At 48.9% G+C, this 20,145-nt stretch overlaps 1 protein-coding gene across 2 annotated transcripts in view; it reads left to right on the forward strand.

Moving 5' to 3' along the window:
- LOC106585486 (uncharacterized) overlaps positions 1 to 9,245 on the forward strand; it is a 35,254-nt gene extending 26,009 nt beyond the window's left edge. For both annotated transcript variants that reach the window (XM_014171741.3, XM_082968606.1), the window contains 7 exons: positions 4,785 to 4,897; positions 6,056 to 6,221; positions 6,305 to 6,476; positions 6,692 to 6,828; positions 6,923 to 7,065; positions 7,180 to 7,269; positions 7,452 to 9,245. In XM_014171741.3, coding sequence (XP_014027216.3) covers positions 4,785 to 4,897; positions 6,056 to 6,221; positions 6,305 to 6,476; positions 6,692 to 6,828; positions 6,923 to 7,065; positions 7,180 to 7,255 — 807 coding nt within the window. In that variant the 3' untranslated portion in view covers positions 7,256 to 7,269; positions 7,452 to 9,245. The remainder of the gene's footprint in view (positions 1 to 4,784; positions 4,898 to 6,055; positions 6,222 to 6,304; positions 6,477 to 6,691; positions 6,829 to 6,922; positions 7,066 to 7,179; positions 7,270 to 7,451) is intronic.
- Positions 9,246 to 20,145: the final 10,900 nt, after the last annotated feature.

The raw sequence follows: 20,145 nt of genomic DNA on the forward strand, positions 1-20,145 counted from the left end.
GGAGGAGGATGTCTTCCCTGTAACGCACAGCTTTGAGATTGCCTGCAATGACAACAAGCTCAGTCCGGTGATGCTGTGACACACCGCCCCAGACCATGACGGACCCTCCACCTCCAAATCGATCCCGCTCCAGAGTACAGGCCTCGGTGTGATGCTCATTTTTTCGACGATAAACGCGAATCCGAACATCACCTCTGGTGAGACAAAACCGCGACTCGTCAGTGAAGAGCACTTTTTGCCAGTCCTGTCTGGTCCAGCAACGGTGACGTTGTTGTCGGTGATGTCTGGTGAGGACCTGCCTTACAACAGGCCTACAAGCCCTCAGTCCAGCCTCTCTCAGCCTATTGCGTACAGTCTGAGCACTGATGGAGGGATTGTGCGTTCCTGGTGTAACTCGGCAGTTGTTGTTGCCATCCTGTACCTGTCCCGCAGGTGTGGTGTTCGGATGTACCAATCCTGTGAAGGTGTTGTTACACATGGCCTCCCACTGTTAGGACGATCAGCTGTCCGTCCTGTCTCCCTCTAGCGCTGTCTTAGGCATCTCACAGTACGGACATTGCAATTTATTGCCCTGGCCACATCTACAGTCCTCATGCCTCCTTGCAGCATGCCTAAGACACATTCACACAGATGAGCAGGGACCCTGGGAATCTTTTTTTTGTGTGTTTTTCAGAGTTAGTAGAAAGGCCTCTTTAGTGTCCTAAGTTTTCATAACTGTGACCTTAATTGCCTACCGTCTGTAAGCTGTTAGTGTCTTAATGACCGTTCCACAGGTGCATGTTCATTAATTGTTTATTGTTCATTGAACAAGCATGGGAAACAGTGTTTAAACCCTTTACAATGAAGATCTGTGAAGTTATTTTGATTTTTATGAATTATCTTTGAAAGACGGTCCTGAAAAGGGGACGTTTATTTTTTTTCTGAGTTTGTGACATGTGGCTGGAGTGCTGCTCTGTTGTTGACAGGGGATTGGTGCTCATGGGATCTGTAGTCATATTAGGATAGCTGCAAAGTGTCGTCATTGACCAGTCCACTCCATGATCAATGTGTTTTACTGTTAAACATTCCTACTGAGGAAGACTCCACCTAGAGGGGTTAGAGCAGGAGAGAGGTGTTGGGGCGTACTGGGGGTGGTTTGAGGTTTGTTCTGCAGTGTTTGTGTTGGGGTCATTGTACCTGCACTAAGTAACCGGCCTGCTATGTGTTGTCTGCTTCCAGGCAGCAGGACCATATGTTAAATGTCTTAGAGCTGCACAGCACTTCCTCATTCGTAGGGCTGTGTGACTGACTGGCTGTTATTCAGGGCGGATATGAATGATTGTTTTGCAGTAAGGAAGTGGATTAATCCAATTTAAAGTGACTATGCCTTCACAGTGACGTAATAGGCCCAGCATGTGTTTTATCTCAACCCAAAGTAGGCATATTGTATTAAATAAGAAGGGGATTTACGGTGAACATTTTCATAAATGTGATGGTGTCATAATACCAGGATGTTTTTCAGAGCCGTGATGTTTGGCAGGTCTAACTTTCCAAGACCTTGGCTCCTCTACTTCCTCAAAAGTGTGTTAGATTATCAATCACCCTTTCTCTCCTCCCTCCTTCTATTCATCCGCTCATTGTTCTGTCATTTCCATTGACACACCCTTCCTGTCCACAGAGGGGGTATTTTAGCAGGCTGGCCAAGGCTAATGTTATTAAGGAAACGTCTACTTCACTACGGCTCTGATTCACAATAAGGTGCCATGCAGGCCTGCTCTCCTAGTATCCAGAGTGTGTTGTTGATAGCAGAGCCTACACCCTCACATGGTCAATACTAAAGGGCTTTAAGTAGCACTACAAGTCAGCCTATGTTATTTCTTTACCCTCTCTGTCTTGCTGCTATTGTTTGGTTGGCAGGTAACCGGGTAGCCTCAGGAGCGGCAAACACTAAGTGAGGGTGTGTTTGGGTGTGCTGAAGTTCAACCACGTACACTGTGGATATGGTACATGTTCAAGGAATTTAGATTACAGGAGGTTCGCTTATTGAATCCTACATGCTTAGTCCTGTGAATTAGTTGTACTAAATCTTAGGCTGAAATTCATGATCTAGAGGGATTAAGTGGGTGTGAGAGGTCTATTTCTCTGACTGTCTTTTGACCTATCAGGAATCATTCCTGCCAGAAATGAGAGGGTTTTAGAAAGCAACACTTAAGCATTCATATCTTACTGCACCTTGTTGGTCTGTTCACTTTCTCTTCACTGTGTTGCTATTGTTCCTCCTATGCTTCTCAGTAAACCCCTCACGTCGAGAAACGTAGCTGTACCATAGACCCACCCTAATCTGTCTGAAAGGCCTATGCATGTAGATCGATTAGCATGCCTGTTTAATTGACCCTGAGCCCAGCCCGCCTGTTAGCCTGAGGCATTAGTCATGTGACCAACAGCATGTTCAAACCAATGCTTGTTTAACTGCTGATGCCAGATTTGGCAGAAAGTCAGTGTTGATTTGAAAACAAGCCTAGGTTACTGTGCTGTAAATATAGTTTTTTAGGGCTGTAAAGCCTGGAGAGGAGGAACTAATGTACTTTTGGTGCAAGTGCTTTCTCAGATGGAGGGAGTTTCTTACTGTTCTCCCTGGCCTTCTTTCTTCCTGTCAGGAAAGGCATTGATGATGAATGACATCCTGTACTGTTGTTCTCCCTCCTTCTCCCTCTGGCCCTGCTCTCACTCCCTTACACACACACACACACACACACACCAAATACCCATTACATTTCCCTCAATCGTTTTCTTTAGACATGGTGTTGTGGTGCAGCAGTGCATCTGTATAGCACTGTCAAGGAAGTCAGTAGAGATCATGGAAGTTCAGCAATATTTCTCTGTTTCTATACAGTATGTGCGCGTACATGCACAGGCTTGAATGCATGCACAGGAGCAGTGAGTGTGTGGTTTTAGGACAGTGTGCCCTCTGTAGAAGCCTCATTAAAAGAGCCACGGTTCAGTAGACGGCAAACAGTGTCTCACCAGTCTCTGGCCCTGTGAGTTCATCCCATTACCTCTCGTTATCCTTCTCACCCACTGCTGGCCTGGCCATAGCCACGCAATACAGGGCTATCAGGACCAGCATCACTCATTCTCTCTCTCTCTCAACCGGCCAACTTTGTTACTGTAGGCTGGGCGGGGTTTCGCTCCACAGACGTGGTGATGGATTGAACCGACAGCCAATAAGATGCTTTGATAGTTTGATTCAGGCTGGTGGAGATGAATCCAGTTCTGTCATATTGGAATGCGTTTCCTCTGACCTCCGAGGGGGATTCCAATAGCACATACAGTGCATTCGGAAAGAATCCAGACCCCTTCACTTATTCCACATTTTGATATGTTACAATCTTATTCTAAAGTTGAGGAAATTGTTTTTTCCCCTCATCAATCTACACGCACTACCCCATAATGACAAAGTAAATACTGTTTGCGTAAGTATTCAGTACTTTGTTGAAGCAACTTTGGCAGCGACTACAGCCTCAAGTCTTCTTGTGTATGACGTTACAAGCTTGGTACATCTGTATTTGGGGAGTTTGTCTCGTTCTTCTCTGCAGATCTTCTCAAGCTCTGTCAGGTTGGATGGGGAGCGTCGCTGCACAGCTGTTTTCAGGTCTCTAGAGATGTTCGATCGGGTTCAAGTCCGGTCTCTAGCTGGGCCACTCAAGGACATTGAGACTTGTCTCGGGACCACTCTTGCGTTGTCTTGGCTGTGTGCTTAGGGTCGTTGTCCTGTTGGAAGGTGAACCTTCACCCCAGTCCGAGAACCTGCTCCAGAGTGCTCAGGACTCCGGTCATCTCAGTCCCTGCCGCTGAAAAACATCCCCACAGCATAATGCTGCCGTCACCGTCCCTCTTGAAATGATGCTTGGCATTCAGGCCAAAGAGTTCAATCTTGGTTTCATCAGACCAGAGAATCTTGTTTCTCATGTACTGAGAGTCTTTAGGTGCCTTTTGGCAAAGTCCAAGTGGGCTGTCATGTTCCTTTTACTGAGGAGTGGCTTCTGTCTGGCCACTCTACCATAAAGGCCTGATTGGTGGAGTGCTGTAGAGATAGTTGTCCTTCTGAAAGGTTTTCCCAACTCCACAGAGGAACTCTGGTGCTCTTTCAGAGAGACTTTCAGTTTCTTGGTCACCTCCCTGACCAAGGCCCTTCTCTCCCGATTGCTCAGTTTGGCCGGCCAGCTCTAGGAGCTCTTGGTGGTTCCACATTTCTTCCATTTAAGAATGATGGAGGCCACTGTGTTCTTGTGGACCTTCAATGCTGCATATTTGTTTTTGGTACTGTTCCCCAGATCTATGCCTCGACACAATCCTGTCTCGGAGCTCTACGGACAATTCCTTTGACCTCATGGCTTGGTTTTTGTTCTGACATGCACTGAACTGTGGGACCTTATATAGACAGGTTTGTGCCTTTCCAAATCATGTCCAATCAATTGAATTTACCACAGGTGGAGTTGTTGAAACATCTCAAGGATGATCAATGGAAACAGGATGCACTTGAGCTCAATTTCGAGTCTCATAGCAAAGGGTCTGTATACTTATGCAAATAGAAATAACATTTTTTTTATAGATTTGCAAACATTTCTTAACTTATTTTCATTATGGGGTATTTTGTGTAGATTAATGAGGGATTTTCTTCTTCTCCCCTTTAGAATAAGGCTGTAATGTAACAAAAGGGGGAAGGGGTCTGAATACTATCTGAATGCACTGCATCCACTCCTTTTTGACTGACTTGTCATTTTCTCCTTGTCCATCTCTCTCAGGAGCAGTTGAAGCAGAATCTGGACGGTGAGGAGTGGAGGGACATGGACACACTGGTCCATGAGACGGACAGTCAGTACGGGACCTGGGAGACAGGACTGCACACTGACGATAGGTGAATATAAATATACACACAACCCATCACAGGTGTGGATCCTGTGGGCTGGACCTATGAACCAGGATGTGCTCATGTTTTTGGTTACTAAATATGCTGATCCTCATTCCTCTATGATTACTAATTTCCCATGAGGCTTTACCCTGATATCAAGACATCTTGACATCCCTAGTACTGAATTTGGAAAGACACACACCTGTCTATATAAGGTCCCCAGTCACTTCTCCCTCTAAATATACAATCCTCAACCATTTGATCTCCTGGATTGATAAGTAGTATCGAATGGATGCAGCTAAAGGGAGAGATGTGCTCTATCGTCTCTTCTCCTGGAGCAGCATTGACCTTAAAACAAAGTCACGGAGCCGTGTTAGGTCCAGCCTTCTAGATAGGGCAGGGTGGAGACTTAGCCGCAGGCAGTGATTCTCTGCTGTCCCACCGTTATGGCTAATAATCATCTCAACCTTTTTCCTTACAACATACAACACCCACAAGCATCTCCTCCAAGGCAGAGACAGTTACTGATATTGAAATAAATCAACATACTATGGTATATATCGGTACTTCCTGTACAGATACAGTAGAATCGCAGCACTCCTCACACATTGTGGTCAAGGAGCAGCAGCTCACTGAAACCTGCTTTACGCCTGCACTCAAAATGGCCTCTCTCAGCAGGCCGGTCGATCACTGACCTCCTGTGGCTAGGAGATGGTATCACAGCAACGATACTCTGGATTATGTTTAGTAGAAATGACTGGATGCTGTAGTAGAGTTTCAGATAAAGATACGATATGAGGGACTGTCAACAGATAGTGGGTCATTTTAATGTAATTCAAATGAATCACCTCAGGGAGGATTTTGAGCTAGTATGATTGTGTACAGTAGGTGACTCACCACTGTTTGCATCCCTCATTGTGAAATAAAGTGGAGCGTGAGTCTACCTGTCATCCATTGTCATCATGCACATGCATCCTCTATGAAATGTGATGCTCCAACAGTAAACCCAGACCGGAGAATATTACTCGGTCACAGAGCTAGTAGACACAGTACCTGTCACATTGTTCTCTCATTGCCAATGCATGCATTTAACAGCCTGTAGTGTAGATTTAGGAAGGTAGCCTAAAGTACTCTTCTGTTTGTTCCTGTCTGTCCTTCCTGTAGCCTGACTCCTGCCACGCCCACCTCAGACAGCCACCCCGGTCAGTCCCCTAGGAAACCCACTCCACTTTACACGCCAGGGGAACATGTCCACTCCCCGCCCAGCGACCTCGACACTCCAGACGGCTTCCCTGCCCAGACCGAGAAACAACCCCTCCCCTTCCCTGAGGTAAGACTGACTTCACCTTTTTAAAAAGACGTAGAAGTCAGAGTTTTTGTTTCCACAGATTTGCTTTGTGTTTCTCTCTCCAGGCCTCCACCAGCCTGCTGGACTCCAGTGCTCTGCGCTCCAGGGTGCAGTTGAGTAAGATGCGGGGGCCACGTTCACGCCCCTCCAGGGTCTCTCGTAAGACTGCTGCTCTGTCTGTACACCCAGAGGGGCAGGCCACGCCTACTGAGGACTGGCGCTCTCGAGACTCCACAGGTCAGCCTTGGACCCTGCTCTAATGTAGACCCCCTCGGCCATATCTCCATCCACTACCTTGTTCTGCTGCATACCTTTTACTATGGATTGAGTGGACATGATTCGACCAGTTAGACTGGAGATGTGACTTAGATGGTCAAAGATCTGTTCGACTTCTGAATAACCTATTTGTTTTGATTGTGAAGTGATGTACTCAGGTGTGTTGTCCTCTACAGAGGACAAAGTGGAGTCTTCCAAGAAGGACTCAGACTCTGAGGAGCAAGCGAGAGGAGCAGACCCCCGCTCTGCTGCTGCCTCCTCCCAGCCCCAGAGAGTCGCCCTCTTCCCTGGGATGGACCCATCTGCTCTCATGGTGAGGCTCCCCAGGAGTGTAATGTTTTCACTCATACTGCTCTGAAAAATGCTTTTGATATGTTTTCCTGCTGGTTTCTCCCTCTGTTTGGCAGGCCCAGCTCAAGAAGAGAAGTGACTCTGACAATCAGACTGAGGGACCCGCCACTTCTTCCTCCCAGTTATCCCGTTCTCCTAAATCCCCCTTCCTTCCCCGGGCATCCCGTGTGCTGCCCCCCTCCGGAGGGAAAGAAAATGGGTAAGATAGTGACCCTGTCTCTTCCCTCTGTTCAGCCTGGATCTAATATCCCAAACCAGGGATTTTTGATAGTTGGAACATAAATATTTACCAGTTGTGATGTCTGTCTCTTAGTGAAGAGGCCTCACCACAGTGGCTGAGAGAGCTGAAATCCAAGAAGCGCTTGAGTCAGTATGAAAATGACAGCTAAGTGTGAATGAGCAGGTGACCTCTCTTCTCACAAATGTTCCTCATTATGAATCATTCTTTATCATAGGGTGCTGTATGCCAAAAAAACTGACATTTTACCACATTTTCATAATTAGACAATATTCTAGTGTCTGTTTTGCTAATCCGTAACCCTAAAAGGCTGATGGTTTGTATCCGTTTGCATCGTCCCTCTGTAGGTTGCCTTAACTGAAGAATCTGGTGGAGAATCGGACAGTAGCCTTAACCTTGGACCCTGAGAAGATGGGAATTCTGCTGCTGACGTTGTAATTCGTCATTTGTTTGTTTGTTTTCTCTGTTCTCTTCCTGCCTGGCTCAAATACATGTGCATGGTGCCTTCTTTCAGACAACCTCGGTCTTATGGATGAAACGAGCAAGGGAAAACATGGGGCTGCTCTGCTCAGCCTGTCCATTTCACTGCTAGCTCCTCCACCTCCTGTGTCAGGGGGGTCTTTGCATAAAGCCACTTTACCCTCTCACATGACAGGGGAGACTACGGAAGGGGGGATCCCATTCTCTCCTGTCCGGTTGTATTTCATTAATGGTTAACTTGTGGGACCACATGCCTCTTAACCTGGAAGTGCTTCAGTAAGCTGGAGGACAGTATAGCACACAAGACATATTTTTATTTAGTTTTCTATTTTAAATCTCATTTTCAGGTTTGTCTATGCGTTAACTGTATCTGTCAGTGGAGGAGTGTTGGAAAATATTTCAGATTTTATTTTTTGTCATGGATCATAGAGAACAAAACACTGCTGAACTAATGGTCAGCCAGGCTGTATTATGTGTTACTAATAAATATGGTATCTGTAATCATGAAATGTTATATTTGTATTGTTGCTCATTTGAAAGCTGAATCATAACATGTCAGAGTGCTGGGTTTGTATGGAGAGCATTTAAAGCATCGAGGCCCCATTCCTCTGAGCCACTCAGTGACTGATGTCATCAACTAACTGAGAATCTGTTGTGTTGACGTCATGCAGTCCCTTTAAACTTATGGTTAAAGAGGAATGCTTTGTGTTCGCTGTATTTTCAATCATGTCTGAATCTGTTTCTACTGGTGGGGAGGGGAAGGGTTAATCACAATGGACATCTACCTCCATCTCAGTTACACGCACACACATGAACACTAATCAGCCTGTTCTTCCTCCCTTCACCTCCACTTACCTCTTCAGTGAAAGATCAAATGATTGTGTGTGTAATACTGATGGATGAGTGAGTAAGGATTGCAAGGAAAATGTACATGTTACCAATGAGCCATACATTTAATGTGCACTCCCTGGTTTCTGTTTTACCAGCATGTCTGCAACACATCTCCCATTTAGCGACCTCACGTGCATTTTCCCATCATTGTTTGGAAAAGGATGTGCATGCAGTCTCTGGTCCTTTTCGTCATGCTTTGCTCAGACACTTAACTGAATGGCCACACCAAGTAGCAGTGGTACAATCACAGTCTGGATATCATGGCTTCATCCACAACTGTAATGGTCCCATTGTGCACATGGTCGGTGCAGCGGTGTGGATGTATAGTGGAATGGTAGGAGTATGGATTACACTACTCCAGTGGGGAATGCAAGTAAACTATATTGTTTTGAGATGAGGGTGGTAATTTACCCTTTTTTCTGCAAATGACTTGGACTATTTGCACCAGTTGTTATAGGGCTTGTTTGATCTATCATTCCCCTGACCATGTTAGCCATGCGCCACTGTCTTACTACTTCCACTACAGCACTGACCGCATTCCACATTTTCGTAGACAGACGTTGGAACGCTTATGCAATGCAAGTGAATGTTTTGAGGGAATCTTTTGAGTCGTTGTCCCTTTGGTGTCTGTCCATGGCGTTTGACTTTGTCATTACTTTATTTTTTCTCTTTCTCGTTTGTTTTATTTGAAAGTAAAATGTATATTGCACTGTTGTAAGGCCGTTGTTCAAAAGTGTAAATTCTCAATAAAATGTACTGCGTTAAGCTTCTGATTTTGTAATTATTGGGCTAAATATTACTTCTGCATTACACTCATTTCAGCTCAGACCCACGCCCTCCAGTCTGTGGTGTTATACATTTAAACTGGTGTCTTTTGTGTAACAGAGCGGTCGATAGTGTTTGTATTAGGGAAGTACATATAGGCAAGGTAGTATTTGGTGTAGGGTGGTATTGGAAAGGTAGTGTTTTAGTGTAGGGAGGTTTAAGAGCGGTAGAGTTGTGTAGGGAGGTTTGAGGGGTAGTGTTGTGTAGGGAGGTTTGAGGGGTAGAGTTGTGTAGGGAGGTTTGAGGGGTAGAGTTGTGTAGGGAGGTTTGAGGGGTAGTGTTGTGTAGGGAGGTTTGAGCGGTAGAGTTGTGGAGGGAGGTTTGAGGGGTAGAGTTGTGGAGGGAGGATTTGAGGGGTAGAGTTGTGGAGGGAGGATTTGAGGGGTAGAGTTGTGGAGGGAGGTTTGAGGGGTAGAGTTGTGGAGGGAGGTTTGAGGGGTAGAGTTGTGGAGGGAGGTTTGAGGGGTAGAGTTGTGGAGGGAGGTTTTAAGAGCGGTAGAGTTGTGTAGGGAGGTTTTAAGAGCGGTAGAGTTGTGGAGGGAGGTTTGAGGGGTAGAGTTGTGGAGGGAGGTTTGAGCGGTAGAGTTGTGTAGGGAGGTTTAAGAGCGGTAGAGTTGTGTAGGGAGGTTTAAGAGCGGTAGAGTTGTGTAGGGAGGTTTTAAGAGCGGTAGCGTTGTGGAGGGAGGTTTGAGGGGTAGAGTTGTGGAGGGAGGTTTGAGCGGTAGAGTTGTGTAGGGAGGTTTAAGAGCGGTAGAGTTGTGTAGGGAGGTTTAAGAGCGGTAGAGTTGTGTAGGGAGGTTTGAGGGGTAGAGTTGTGTAGGGAGGTTTGAGGGGTAGAGTTGTGTAGGGAGGTTTGAGGGGTAGTGTTGTGTAGGGAGGTTTGAGGGGTAGAGTTGTGTAGGGAGGTTTGAGGGGTAGAGTTGTGTAGGGAGGTTTGAGCGGTAGAGTTGTGGAGGGAGGTTTGAGGGGTAGAGATGTGTAGGGAGGTTTAAGAGCTGTAGAGTTGTGTAGGGAGGTTTAAGAGCTGTAGAGTTGTGTAGGGAGGTTTGAGGGGTAGAGTTGTGGAGGGAGGTTTGAGGGGTAGAGTTGTGTAGGGAGGTTTAAGGGGTAGAGTTGTGTAGGGAGGTTTGAGGGGTAGAGTTGTGTAGGGAGGTTTGAGGGGTAGAGTTGTGTAGGGAGGTTTGAGGGGTAGAGTTGTGGAGGGAGGATTTGAGGGGTAGAGTTGTGGAGGGAGGTTTGAGGGGTAGAGTTGTGGAGGGAGGTTTGAGGGGTAGAGTTGTGGAGGGAGGTTTAAGAGCGGTAGAGTTGTGTAGGGAGGTTTTAAGAGCGGTAGAGTTGTGGAGGGAGGTTTGAGGGGTAGAGTTGTGGAGGGAGGTTTGAAGGGGTAGAGTTGTGTAGGGAGGTTTAAGAGCGGTAGAGTTGTGTAGGGAGGTTTGAGGGGTAGAGTTGTGTAGGGAGGTTTGAGGGGTAGAGTTGTGAGGGAGGTTTGAGGGGTAGAGTTGTGGAGGGAGGATTTGAGGGGTAGAGTTGTGGAGGGAGGTTTGAGGGGTAGAGTTGTGGAGGGAGGATTTGAGGGGTAGAGTTGTGGAGGGAGGTTTGAGGGGTAGAGTTGTGGAGGGAGGTTTGAGCGGTAGAGTTGTGGAGGGAGGTTTGAGGGGTAGAGTTGTGGAGGGAGGTTTGAGCGGTAGAGTTGTGGAGGGAGGTTTAAGAGCGGTAGAGTTGTGTAGGGAGGTTTAAGAGCGGTAGAGTTGTGTAGGGAGGTTTGAGGGGTAGAGTTGTGGAGGGAGGATTTGAGGGGTAGAGTTGTGGAGGGAGGTTTGAGGGGTAGAGTTGTGGAGGGAGGTTTGAGGGGTAGAGTTGTGGAGGGAGGTTTAAGAGCGGTAGAGTTGTGTAGGGAGGTTTTAAGAGCGGTAGAGTTGTGTAGGGAGGTTTGAGGGGTAGAGTTCTGTAGGGAGGTTTGAGCGGTAGAGTTGTGGAGGGAGGTTTGAGGGGTAGAGTTGTGTAGGGAGGTTTAAGAGCTGTAGAGTTGTGTAGGGAGGTTTAAGAGCTGTAGAGTTGTGTAGGGAGGTTTGAGGGGTAGAGTTGTGGAGGGAGGTTTGAGGGGTAGAGTTGTGTAGGGAGGTTTAAGGGGTAGAGTTGTGTAGGGAGCTTTGAGGGGTAGAGTTGTGGAGGGAGATTTGAGGGGTAGAGTTGTGGAGGGAGGTTTAAGAGCGGTAGAGTTGTGTAGGGAGGTTTTAAGAGCGGTAGAGTTGTGGAGGGAGGTTTGAGGGGTAGAGTTGTGGAGGGAGGTTTGAGCGGTAGAGTTGTGGAGGGAGGTTTGAAGGGGTGGAGTTGTGTAGGGAGGTTTAAGAGCGGTAGAGTTGTGTAGGGAGGTTTGAGGGGTAGAGTTCTGTAGGGAGGTTTGAGCGGTAGAGTTGTGGAGGGTGGTTTGAGGGGTAGAGTTGTGTAGGGAGGTTTAAGAGCTGTAGAGTTGTGTAGGGAGGTTTAAGAGCTGTAGAGTTGTGTAGGGAGGTTTGAGGGGTAGAGTTGTGGAGGGAGGATTTGAGGGGTAGAGTTGTGGAGGGAGGATTTGAGGGGTAGAGTTGTGGAGGGAGGTTTGAGGGGTAGAGTTGTGGAGGGAGATTTGAGGGGTAGAGTTGTGGAGGGAGGTTTGAGGGGTAGAGTTGTGGAGGGAGGTTTGAGCGGTAGAGTTGTGGAGGGAGGTTTAAGAGCTGTAGAGTTGTGTAGGGAGGTTTAAGAGCTGTAGAGTTGTGTAGGGAGGTTTGAGGGGTAGAGTTGTGGAGGGAGGTTTGAGGGGTAGAGTTGTGTAGGGAGGTTTAAGGGGTAGAGTTGTGTAGGGAGGTTTGAGGGGTAGAGTTGTGTAGGGAGGTTTGAGGGGTAGAGTTGTGTAGGGAGGTTTGAGGGGTAGAGTTGTGGAGGGAGGATTTGAGGGGTAGAGTTGTGGAGGGAGGATTTGAGGGGTAGAGTTGTGGAGGGAGGATTTGAGGGGTAGAGTTGTGGAGGGAGGTTTGAGGGGTAGAGTTGTGGAGGGAGGTTTGAGGGGTAGAGTTGTGGAGGGAGGTTTAAGAGCGGTAGAGTTGTGTAGGGAGGTTTTAAGAGCGGTAGAGTTGTGGAGGGAGGTTTGAGGGGTAGAGTTGTGGAGGGAGGTTTGAGCGGTAGAGTTGTGGAGGGAGGTTTGAAGGGGTGGAGTTGTGTAGGGAGGTTTAAGAGCGGTAGAGTTGTGTAGGGAGGTTTGAGGGGTAGTGTTGTGTAGGGAGGTTTGAGGGGTAGAGTTGTGTAGGGAGGTTTGAGGGGTAGAGTTGTGTAGGGAGGTTTGAGGGGTAGTGTTGTGTAGGGAGGTTTGAGGGGTAGTGTTGTGTAGGGAGGTTTGAGCGGTAGAGTTGTGGAGGAAGGTTTGAGGGGTAGAGTTGTGGAGGGAGGATTTGAGGGGTAGAGTTGTGGAGGGAGGATTTGAGGGGTAGAGTTGTGGAGGGAGGATTTGAGGGGTAGAGTTGTGGAGGGAGGTTTGAGGGGTAGAGTTGTGGAGGGAGGTTTGAGGGGTAGAGTTGTGGAGGGAGGTTTGAGGGGTAGAGTTGTGGAGGGAGGTTTTAAGAGCGGTAGAGTTGTGTAGGGAGGTTTTAAGAGCGGTAGAGTTGTGGAGGGAGGTTTGAGGGGTAGAGTTGTGGAGGGAGGTTTGAGCGGTAGAGTTGTGTAGGGAGGTTTAAGAGCGGTAGAGTTGTGTAGGGAGGTTTAAGAGCGGTAGAGTTGTGTAGGGAGGTTTTAAGAGCGGTAGAGTTGTGGAGGGAGGTTTGAGGGGTAGAGTTGTGGAGGGAGGTTTGAGCGGTAGAGTTGTGTAGGGAGGTTTAAGAGCGGTAGAGTTGTGTAGGGAGGTTTAAGAGCGGTAGAGTTGTGTAGGGAGGTTTGAGGGGTATAGTTGTGTAGGGAGGTTTGAGGGGTAGAGTTGTGTAGGGAGGTTTGAGGGGTAGTGTTGTGTAGGGAGGTTTGAGGGGTAGAGTTGTGTAGGGAGGTTTGAGGGGTAGAGTTGTGTAGGGAGGTTTGAGCGGTAGAGTTGTGGAGGGAGGTTTGAGGGGTAGAGATGTGTAGGGAGGTTTAAGAGCTGTAGAGTTGTGTAGGGAGGTTTAAGAGCTGTAGAGTTGTGTAGGGAGGTTTGAGGGGTAGAGTTGTGGAGGGAGGTTTGAGGGGTAGAGTTGTGTAGGGAGGTTTAAGGGGTAGAGTTGTGTAGGGAGGTTTGAGGGGTAGAGTTGTGTAGGGAGGTTTGAGGGGTAGAGTTGTGTAGGGAGGTTTGAGGGGTAGAGTTGTGGAGGGAGGATTTGAGGGGTAGAGTTGTGGAGGGAGGTTTGAGGGGTAGAGTTGTGGAGGGAGGTTTGAGGGGTAGAGTTGTGGAGGGAGGTTTAAGAGCGGTAGAGTTGTGTAGGGAGGTTTTAAGAGCGGTAGAGTTGTGGAGGGAGGTTTGAGGGGTAGAGTTGTGGAGGGAGGTTTGAGCGGTAGAGTTGTGGAGGGAGGTTTGAAGGGGTGGAGTTGTGTAGGGAGGTTTAAGAGCGGTAGAGTTGTGTAGGGAGGTTTGAGGGGTAGAGTTGTGTAGGGAGGTTTGAGCGGTAGAGTTGTGGAGGGAGGTTTGAGGGGTAGAGTTGTGTAGGGAGGTTTAAGAGCTGTAGAGTTGTGTAGGGAGGTTTAAGAGCTGTAGAGTTGTGTAGGGAGGTTTGAGGGGTAGAGTTGTGGAGGGAGGTTTGAGGGGTAGAGTTGTGTAGGGAGGTTTAAGGGGTAGAGTTGTGTAGGGAGGTTTGAGGGGTAGAGTTGTGGAGGGAGATTTGAGGGGTAGAGTTGTGGAGGGAGGTTTAAGAGCGGTAGAGTTGTGTAGGGAGGTTTTAAGAGCGGTAGAGTTGTGGAGGGAGGTTTGAGGGGTAGAGTTGTGGAGGGAGATTTGAGCGGTAGAGTTGTGAAGGGAGGTTTGAAGGGGTGGAGTTGTGTAGGGAGGTTTAAGAGCGGTAGAGTTGTGTAGGGAGGTTTGAGGGGTAGAGTTGTGTAGGGAGGTTTGAGCGGTAGAGTTGTGGAGGGAGGTTTGAGGGGTAGAGTTGTGTAGGGAGGTTTAAGAGCTGTAGAGTTGTGTAGGGAGGTTTAAGAGCTGTAGAGTTGTGTAGGGAGGTTTGAGGGGTAGAGTTGTGGAGGGAGGTTTGAGGGGTAGAGTTGTGTAGGGAGGTTTAAGGGGTAGAGTTGTGTAGGGAGGTTTGAGGGGTAGAGTTGTGTAGGGAGGTTTGAGGGGTAGAGTTGTGTAGGGAGGTTTGAGGGGTAGAGTTGTGGAGGGAGGATTTGAGGGGTAGAGTTGTGGAGGGAGGATTTGAGGGGTAGAGTTGTGGAGGGAGGATTTGAGGGGTAGAGTTGTGGAGGGAGGTTTGAGGGGTAGAGTTGTGGAGGGAGATTTGAGGGGTAGAGTTGTGGAGGGAGGTTTGAGGGGTAGAGTTGTGGAGGGAGGTTTGAGCGGTAGAGTTGTGGAGGGAGGTTTAAGAGCGGTAGAGTTGTGTAGGGAGGTTTAAGAGCGGTAGAGTTGTGTAGGGAGGTTTGAGGGGTAGAGTTGTGGAGGGAGGATTTGAGGGGTAGAGTTGTGGAGGGAGGTTTGAGGGGTAGAGTTGTGGAGGGAGGTTTGAGGGGTAGAGTTGTGGAGGGAGGTTTAAGAGCGGTAGAGTTGTGTAGGGAGGTTTTAAGAGCGGTAGAGTTGTGGAGGGAGGTTTGAGGGGTAGAGTTGTGGAGGGAGGTTTGAGCGGTAGAGTTGTGGAGGGAGGTTTGAAGGGGTGGAGTTGTGTAGGGAGGTTTAACAGCGGTAGAGTTGTGTAGGGAGGTTTGAGGGGTAGAGTTCTGTAGGGAGGTTTGAGCGGTAGAGTTGTGGAGGGAGGTTTGAGGGGTAGAGTTGTGTAGGGAGGTTTAAGAGCTGTAGAGTTGTGTAGGGAGGTTTAAGAGCTGTAGAGTTGTGTAGGGAGGTTTGAGGGGTAGAGTTGTGGAGGGAGGTTTGAGGGGTAGAGTTGTGTAGGGAGGTTTAAGGGGTAGAGTTGTGTAGGGAGCTTTGAGGGGTAGAGTTGTGGAGGGAGATTTGAGGGGTAGAGTTGTGGAGGGAGGTTTAAGAGCGGTAGAGTTGTGTAGGGAGGTTTTAAGAGCGGTAGAGTTGTGGAGGGAGGTTTGAGGGGTAGAGTTGTGGAGGGAGGTTTGAGCGGTAGAGTTGTGGAGGGAGGTTTGAAGGGGTGGAGTTGTGTAGGGAGGTTTAAGAGCGGTAGAGTTGTGTAGGGAGGTTTGAGGGGCAGAGTTGTGTAGGGAGGTTTGAGCGGTAGAGTTGTGGAGGGAGGTTTGAGGGGTAGAGTTGTGTAGGGAGGTTTAAGAGCTGTAGAGTTGTGTAGGGAGGTTTAAGAGCTGTAGAGTTGTGTAGGGAGGTTTGAGGGGTAGAGTTGTGGAGGGAGGTTTGAGGGGTAGAGTTGTGTAGGGAGGTTTAAGGGGTAGAGTTGTGTAGGGAGGTTTGAGGGGTAGAGTTGTGTAGGGAGGTTTGAGGGGTAGAGTTGTGTAGGGAGGTTTGAGGGGTAGAGTTGTGGAGGGAGGATTTGAGGGGTAGAGTTGTGGAGGGAGGATTTGAGGGGTAGAGTTGTGGAGGGAGGTTTGAGGGGTAGAGTTGTGGAGGGAGATTTGAGGGGTAGAGTTGTGGAGGGAGGTTTGAGGGGTAGAGTTGTGGAGGGAGGTTTGAGCGGTAGAGTTGTGGAGGGAGGTTTAAGAGCGGTAGAGTTGTGTAGGGAGGTTTAAGAGCGGTAGAGTTGTGTAGGGAGGTTTGAGGGGTAGAGTTGTGTAGGGAGGTTTGAGCGGTAGAGTTGTGGAGGGAGGTTTGAGGGGTAGAGATGTGTAGGGAGGTTTAAGAGCTGTAGAGTTGTGTAGGGAGGTTTAAGAGCTGTAGAGTTGTGTAGGGAGGTTTGAGGGGTAGAGTTGTGGAGGGAGGTTTGAGGGGTAGAGTTGTGTAGGGAGGTTTAAGGGGTAGAGTTGTGTAGGGAGGTTTGAGGGGTAGAGTTGTGTAGGGAGGTTTGAGGGGTAGAGTTGTGTAGCGAGGTTTGAGGGGTAGAGTTGTGGAGGGAGGATTTGAGGGGTAGAGTTGTGGAGGGAGGATTTGAGGGGTAGAGTTGTGGAGGGAGGATTTGAGGGGTAGAGTTGTGGAGGGAGGTTTGAGGGGTAGAGTTGTGGAGGGAGGTTTGAGGGGTAGAGTTGTGGAGGGAGGTTTAAGAGCGGTAGAGTTGTGTAGGGAGGTTTTAAGAGCGGTAGAGTTGTGGAGGGAGGTTTGAGGGGTAGAGTTGTGGAGGGAGGTTTGAGCGGTAGAGTTGTGGAGGGAGGTTTGAAGGGGTGGAGTTGTGTAGGGAGGTTTAAGAGCGGTAGAGTTGTGTAGGGAGGTTTGAGGGGTAGAGTTCTGTAGGGAGGTTTGAGCGGTAGATTTGTGGAGGGAGGTTTGAGGGGTAGAGTTGTGTAGGGAGGTTTAAGAGCTGTAGAGTTGTGTAGGGAGGTTTAAGAGCTGTAGAGTTGTGTAGGGAGGTTTGAGGGGTAGAGTTGTGGAGGGAGGTTTGAGGGGTAGAGTTGTGTAGGGAGGTTTAAGGGGTAGAGTTGTGTAGGGAGGTTTGAGGGGTAGAGTTGTGGAGGGAGGTTTGAGGGGTAGAGTTGTGGAGGGAGGTTTAAGAGCGGTAGAGTTGTGTAGGGAGGTTTTAAGAGCGGTAGAGTTGTGGAGGGAGGTTTGAGGGGTAGAGTTGTGGAGGGAGGTTTGAGCGGTAGAGTTGTGGAGGGAGGTTTGAAGGGGTGGAGTTGTGTAGGGAGGTTTAAGAGCGGTAGAGTTGTGTAGGGAGGTTTGAGGGGTAGAGTTGTGTAGGGAGGTTTGAGCGGTAGAGTTGTGGAGGGAGGTTTGAGGGGTAGAGTTGTGTAGGGAGGTTTAAGAGCTGTAGAGTTGTGTAGGGAGGTTTAAGAGCGGTAGAGTTGTGTAGGGAGGTTTGAGGGGTAGAGTTCTGTAGGGAGGTTTGAGCGGTAGAGTTGTGGAGGGAGGTTTGAGGGGTAGAGTTGTGTAGGGAGGTTTAAGAGCTGTAGAGTTGTGTAGGGAGGTTTAAGAGCTGTAGAGTTGTGTAGGGAGGTTTGAGGGGTAGAGTTGTGGAGGGAGGTTTGAGGGGTAGAGTTGTGTAGGGAGGTTTAAGGGGTAGAGTTGTGTAGGGAGGTTTGAGGGGTAGAGTTGTGGAGGGAGATTTGAGGGGTAGAGTTGTGGAGGGAGGTTTAAGAGCGGTAGAGTTGTGTAGGGAGGTTTTAAGAGCGGTAGAGTTGTGGAGGGAGGTTTTAAGAGCGGTAGAGTTGTGGAGGGAGGTTTGAGGGGTAGAGTTGTGGAGGGAGGTTTGAGCGGTAGAGTTGTGGAGGGAGGTTTGAAGGGGTGGAGTTGTGTAGGGAGGTTTAAGAGCGGTAGAGTTGTGTAGGGAGGTTTGAGGGGTAGAGTTCTGTAGGGAGGTTTGAGCGGTAGAGTTGTGGAGGGAGGTTTGAGGGGTAGAGTTGTGTAGGGAGGTTTAAGAGCTGTAGAGTTGTGTAGGGAGGTTTAAGAGCTGTAGAGTTGTGTAGGGAGGTTTGAGGGGTAGAGTTGTGGAGGGAGGTTTGAGGGGTAGAGTTGTGTAGGGAGGTTTAAGGGGTAGAGTTGTGTAGGGAGGTTTGAGGGGTAGAGTTGTGTAGGGAGGTTTGAGGGGTAGAGTTGTGTACGGAGGTTTGAGGGGTAGAGTTGTGGAGGGAGGATTTGAGGGGTAGAGTTGTGGAGGGAGGATTTGAGGGGTAGAGTTGTGGAGGGAGGATTTGAGGGGTAGAGTTGTGGAGGGAGGTTTGAGGGGTAGAGTTGTGGAGGGAGATTTGAGGGGTAGAGTTGTGGAGGGAGGTTTGAGGGGTAGAGTTGTGGAGGGAGGTTTGAGCGGTAGAGTTGTGGAGGGAGGTTTAAGAGCGGTAGAGTTGTGTAGGGAGGTTTAAGAGCGGTAGAGTTGTGTAGGGAGGTTTGAGGGGTAGAGTTGTGTAGGGAGGTTTGAGGGGTAGAGTTGTGTAGGGAGGTTTGAGGGGTAGTGTTGTGTAGGGAGGTTTGAGGGTTAGAGTTGTGTAGGGAGGTTTGAGGGGTAGAGTTGTGTAGGGAGGTTTGAGCGGTAGAGTTGTGGAGGGAGGTTTGAGGGGTAGAGATGTGTAGGGAGGTTTAAGAGCTGTAGAGTTGTGTAGGGAGGTTTAAGAGCTGTAGAGTTGTGTAGGGAGGTTTGAGGGGTAGAGTTGTGGAGGGAGGTTTGAGGGGTAGAGTTGTGTAGGGAGGTTTAAGGGGTAGAGTTGTGTAGGGAGGTTTGAGGGGTAGAGTTGTGTAGGGAGGTTTGAGGGGTAGAGTTGTGTAGGGAGGTTTGAGGGGTAGAGTTGTGGAGGGAGGATTTGAGGGGTAGAGTTGTGGAGGGAGGATTTGAGGGGTAGAGTTGTGGAGGGAGGATTTGAGGGGTAGAGTTGTGGAGGGAGGTTTGAGGGGTAGAGTTGTGGAGGGAGGTTTGAGGGGTAGAGTTGTGGAGGGAGGTTTAAGAGCGGTAGAGTTGTGTAGGGAGGTTTTAAGAGCGGTAGAGTTGTGGAGGGAGGTTTGAGGGGTAGAGTTGTGGAGGGAGGTTTGAGCGGTAGAGTTGTGGAGGGAGGTTTGAAGGGGTGGAGTTGTGTAGGGAGGTTTAAGAGCGGTAGAGTTGTGTAGGGAGGTTTGAGGGGTAGAGTTCTGTAGGGAGGTTTGAGCGGTAGAGTTGTGGAGGGAGGTTTGAGGGGTAGAGTTGTGTAGGGAGGTTTAAGAGCTGTAGAGTTGTGTAGGGAGGTTTAAGAGCTGTAGAGTTGTGTAGGGAGGTTTGAGGGGTAGAGTTGTGGAGGGAGGTTTGAGGGGTAGAGTTGTGTAGGGAGGTTTAAGGGGTAGAGTTGTGTAGGGAGGTTTGAGGGGTAGAGTTGTGGAGGGAGGTTTGAGGGGTAGAGTTGTGGAGGGAGGTTTAAGAGCGGTAGAGTTGTGTAGGGAGGTTTTAAGAGCGGTAGAGTTGTGGAGGGAGGTTTGAGGGGTAGAGTTGTGGAGGGAGGTTTGAGCGGTAGAGTTGTGGAGGGAGGTTTGAAGGGGTGGAGTTGTGTAGGGAGGTTTAAGAGCGGTAGAGTTGTGTAGGGAGGTTTGAGGGGTAGAGTTGTGTAGGGAGGTTTGAGCGGTAGAGTTGTGGAGGGAGGTTTGAGGGGTAGAGTTGTGTAGGGAGGTTTAAGAGCTGTAGAGTTGTGTAGGGAGGTTTAAGAGCTGTAGAGTTGTGTAGGGAGGTTTGAGGGGTAGAGTTGTGGAGGGAGGTTTGAGGGGTAGAGTTGTGTAGGGAGGTTTAAGGGGTAGAGTTGTGTAGGGAGGTTTGAGGGGTAGAGTTGTGTAGGGAGGTTTGAGGGGTAGAGTTGTGTAGGGAGGTTTGAGGGGTAGAGTTGTGGAGGGAGGATTTGAGGGGTAGAGTTGTGGAGGGAGGATTTGAGGGGTAGAGTTGTGGAGGGAGGATTTGAGGGGTAGAGTTGTGGAGGGAGGTTTGAGGGGTAGAGTTGTGGAGGGAGGTTTGAGGGGTAGAGTTGTGGAGGGAGGTTTAAGAGCGGTAGAGTTGTGTAGGGAGGTTTTAAGAGCGGTAGAGTTGTGGAGGGAGGTTTGAGGGGTAGAGTTGTGGAGGGAGGTTTGAGCGGTAGAGTTGTGGAGGGAGGTTTGAAGGGGTGGAGTTGTGTAGGGAGGTTTAAGAGCGGTAGAGTTGTGTAGGGAGGTTTGAGGGGTAGAGTTGTGTAGGGAGGTTTGAGCGGTAGAGTTGTGGAGGGAGGTTT

Source organism: Salmo salar, chromosome 24 (assembly GCF_965601325.2).
Source record: "Salmo salar chromosome 24, fSalSal1, whole genome shotgun sequence".
NCBI classification, from domain to species: Eukaryota; Metazoa; Chordata; class Actinopteri; order Salmoniformes; family Salmonidae; genus Salmo; species Salmo salar.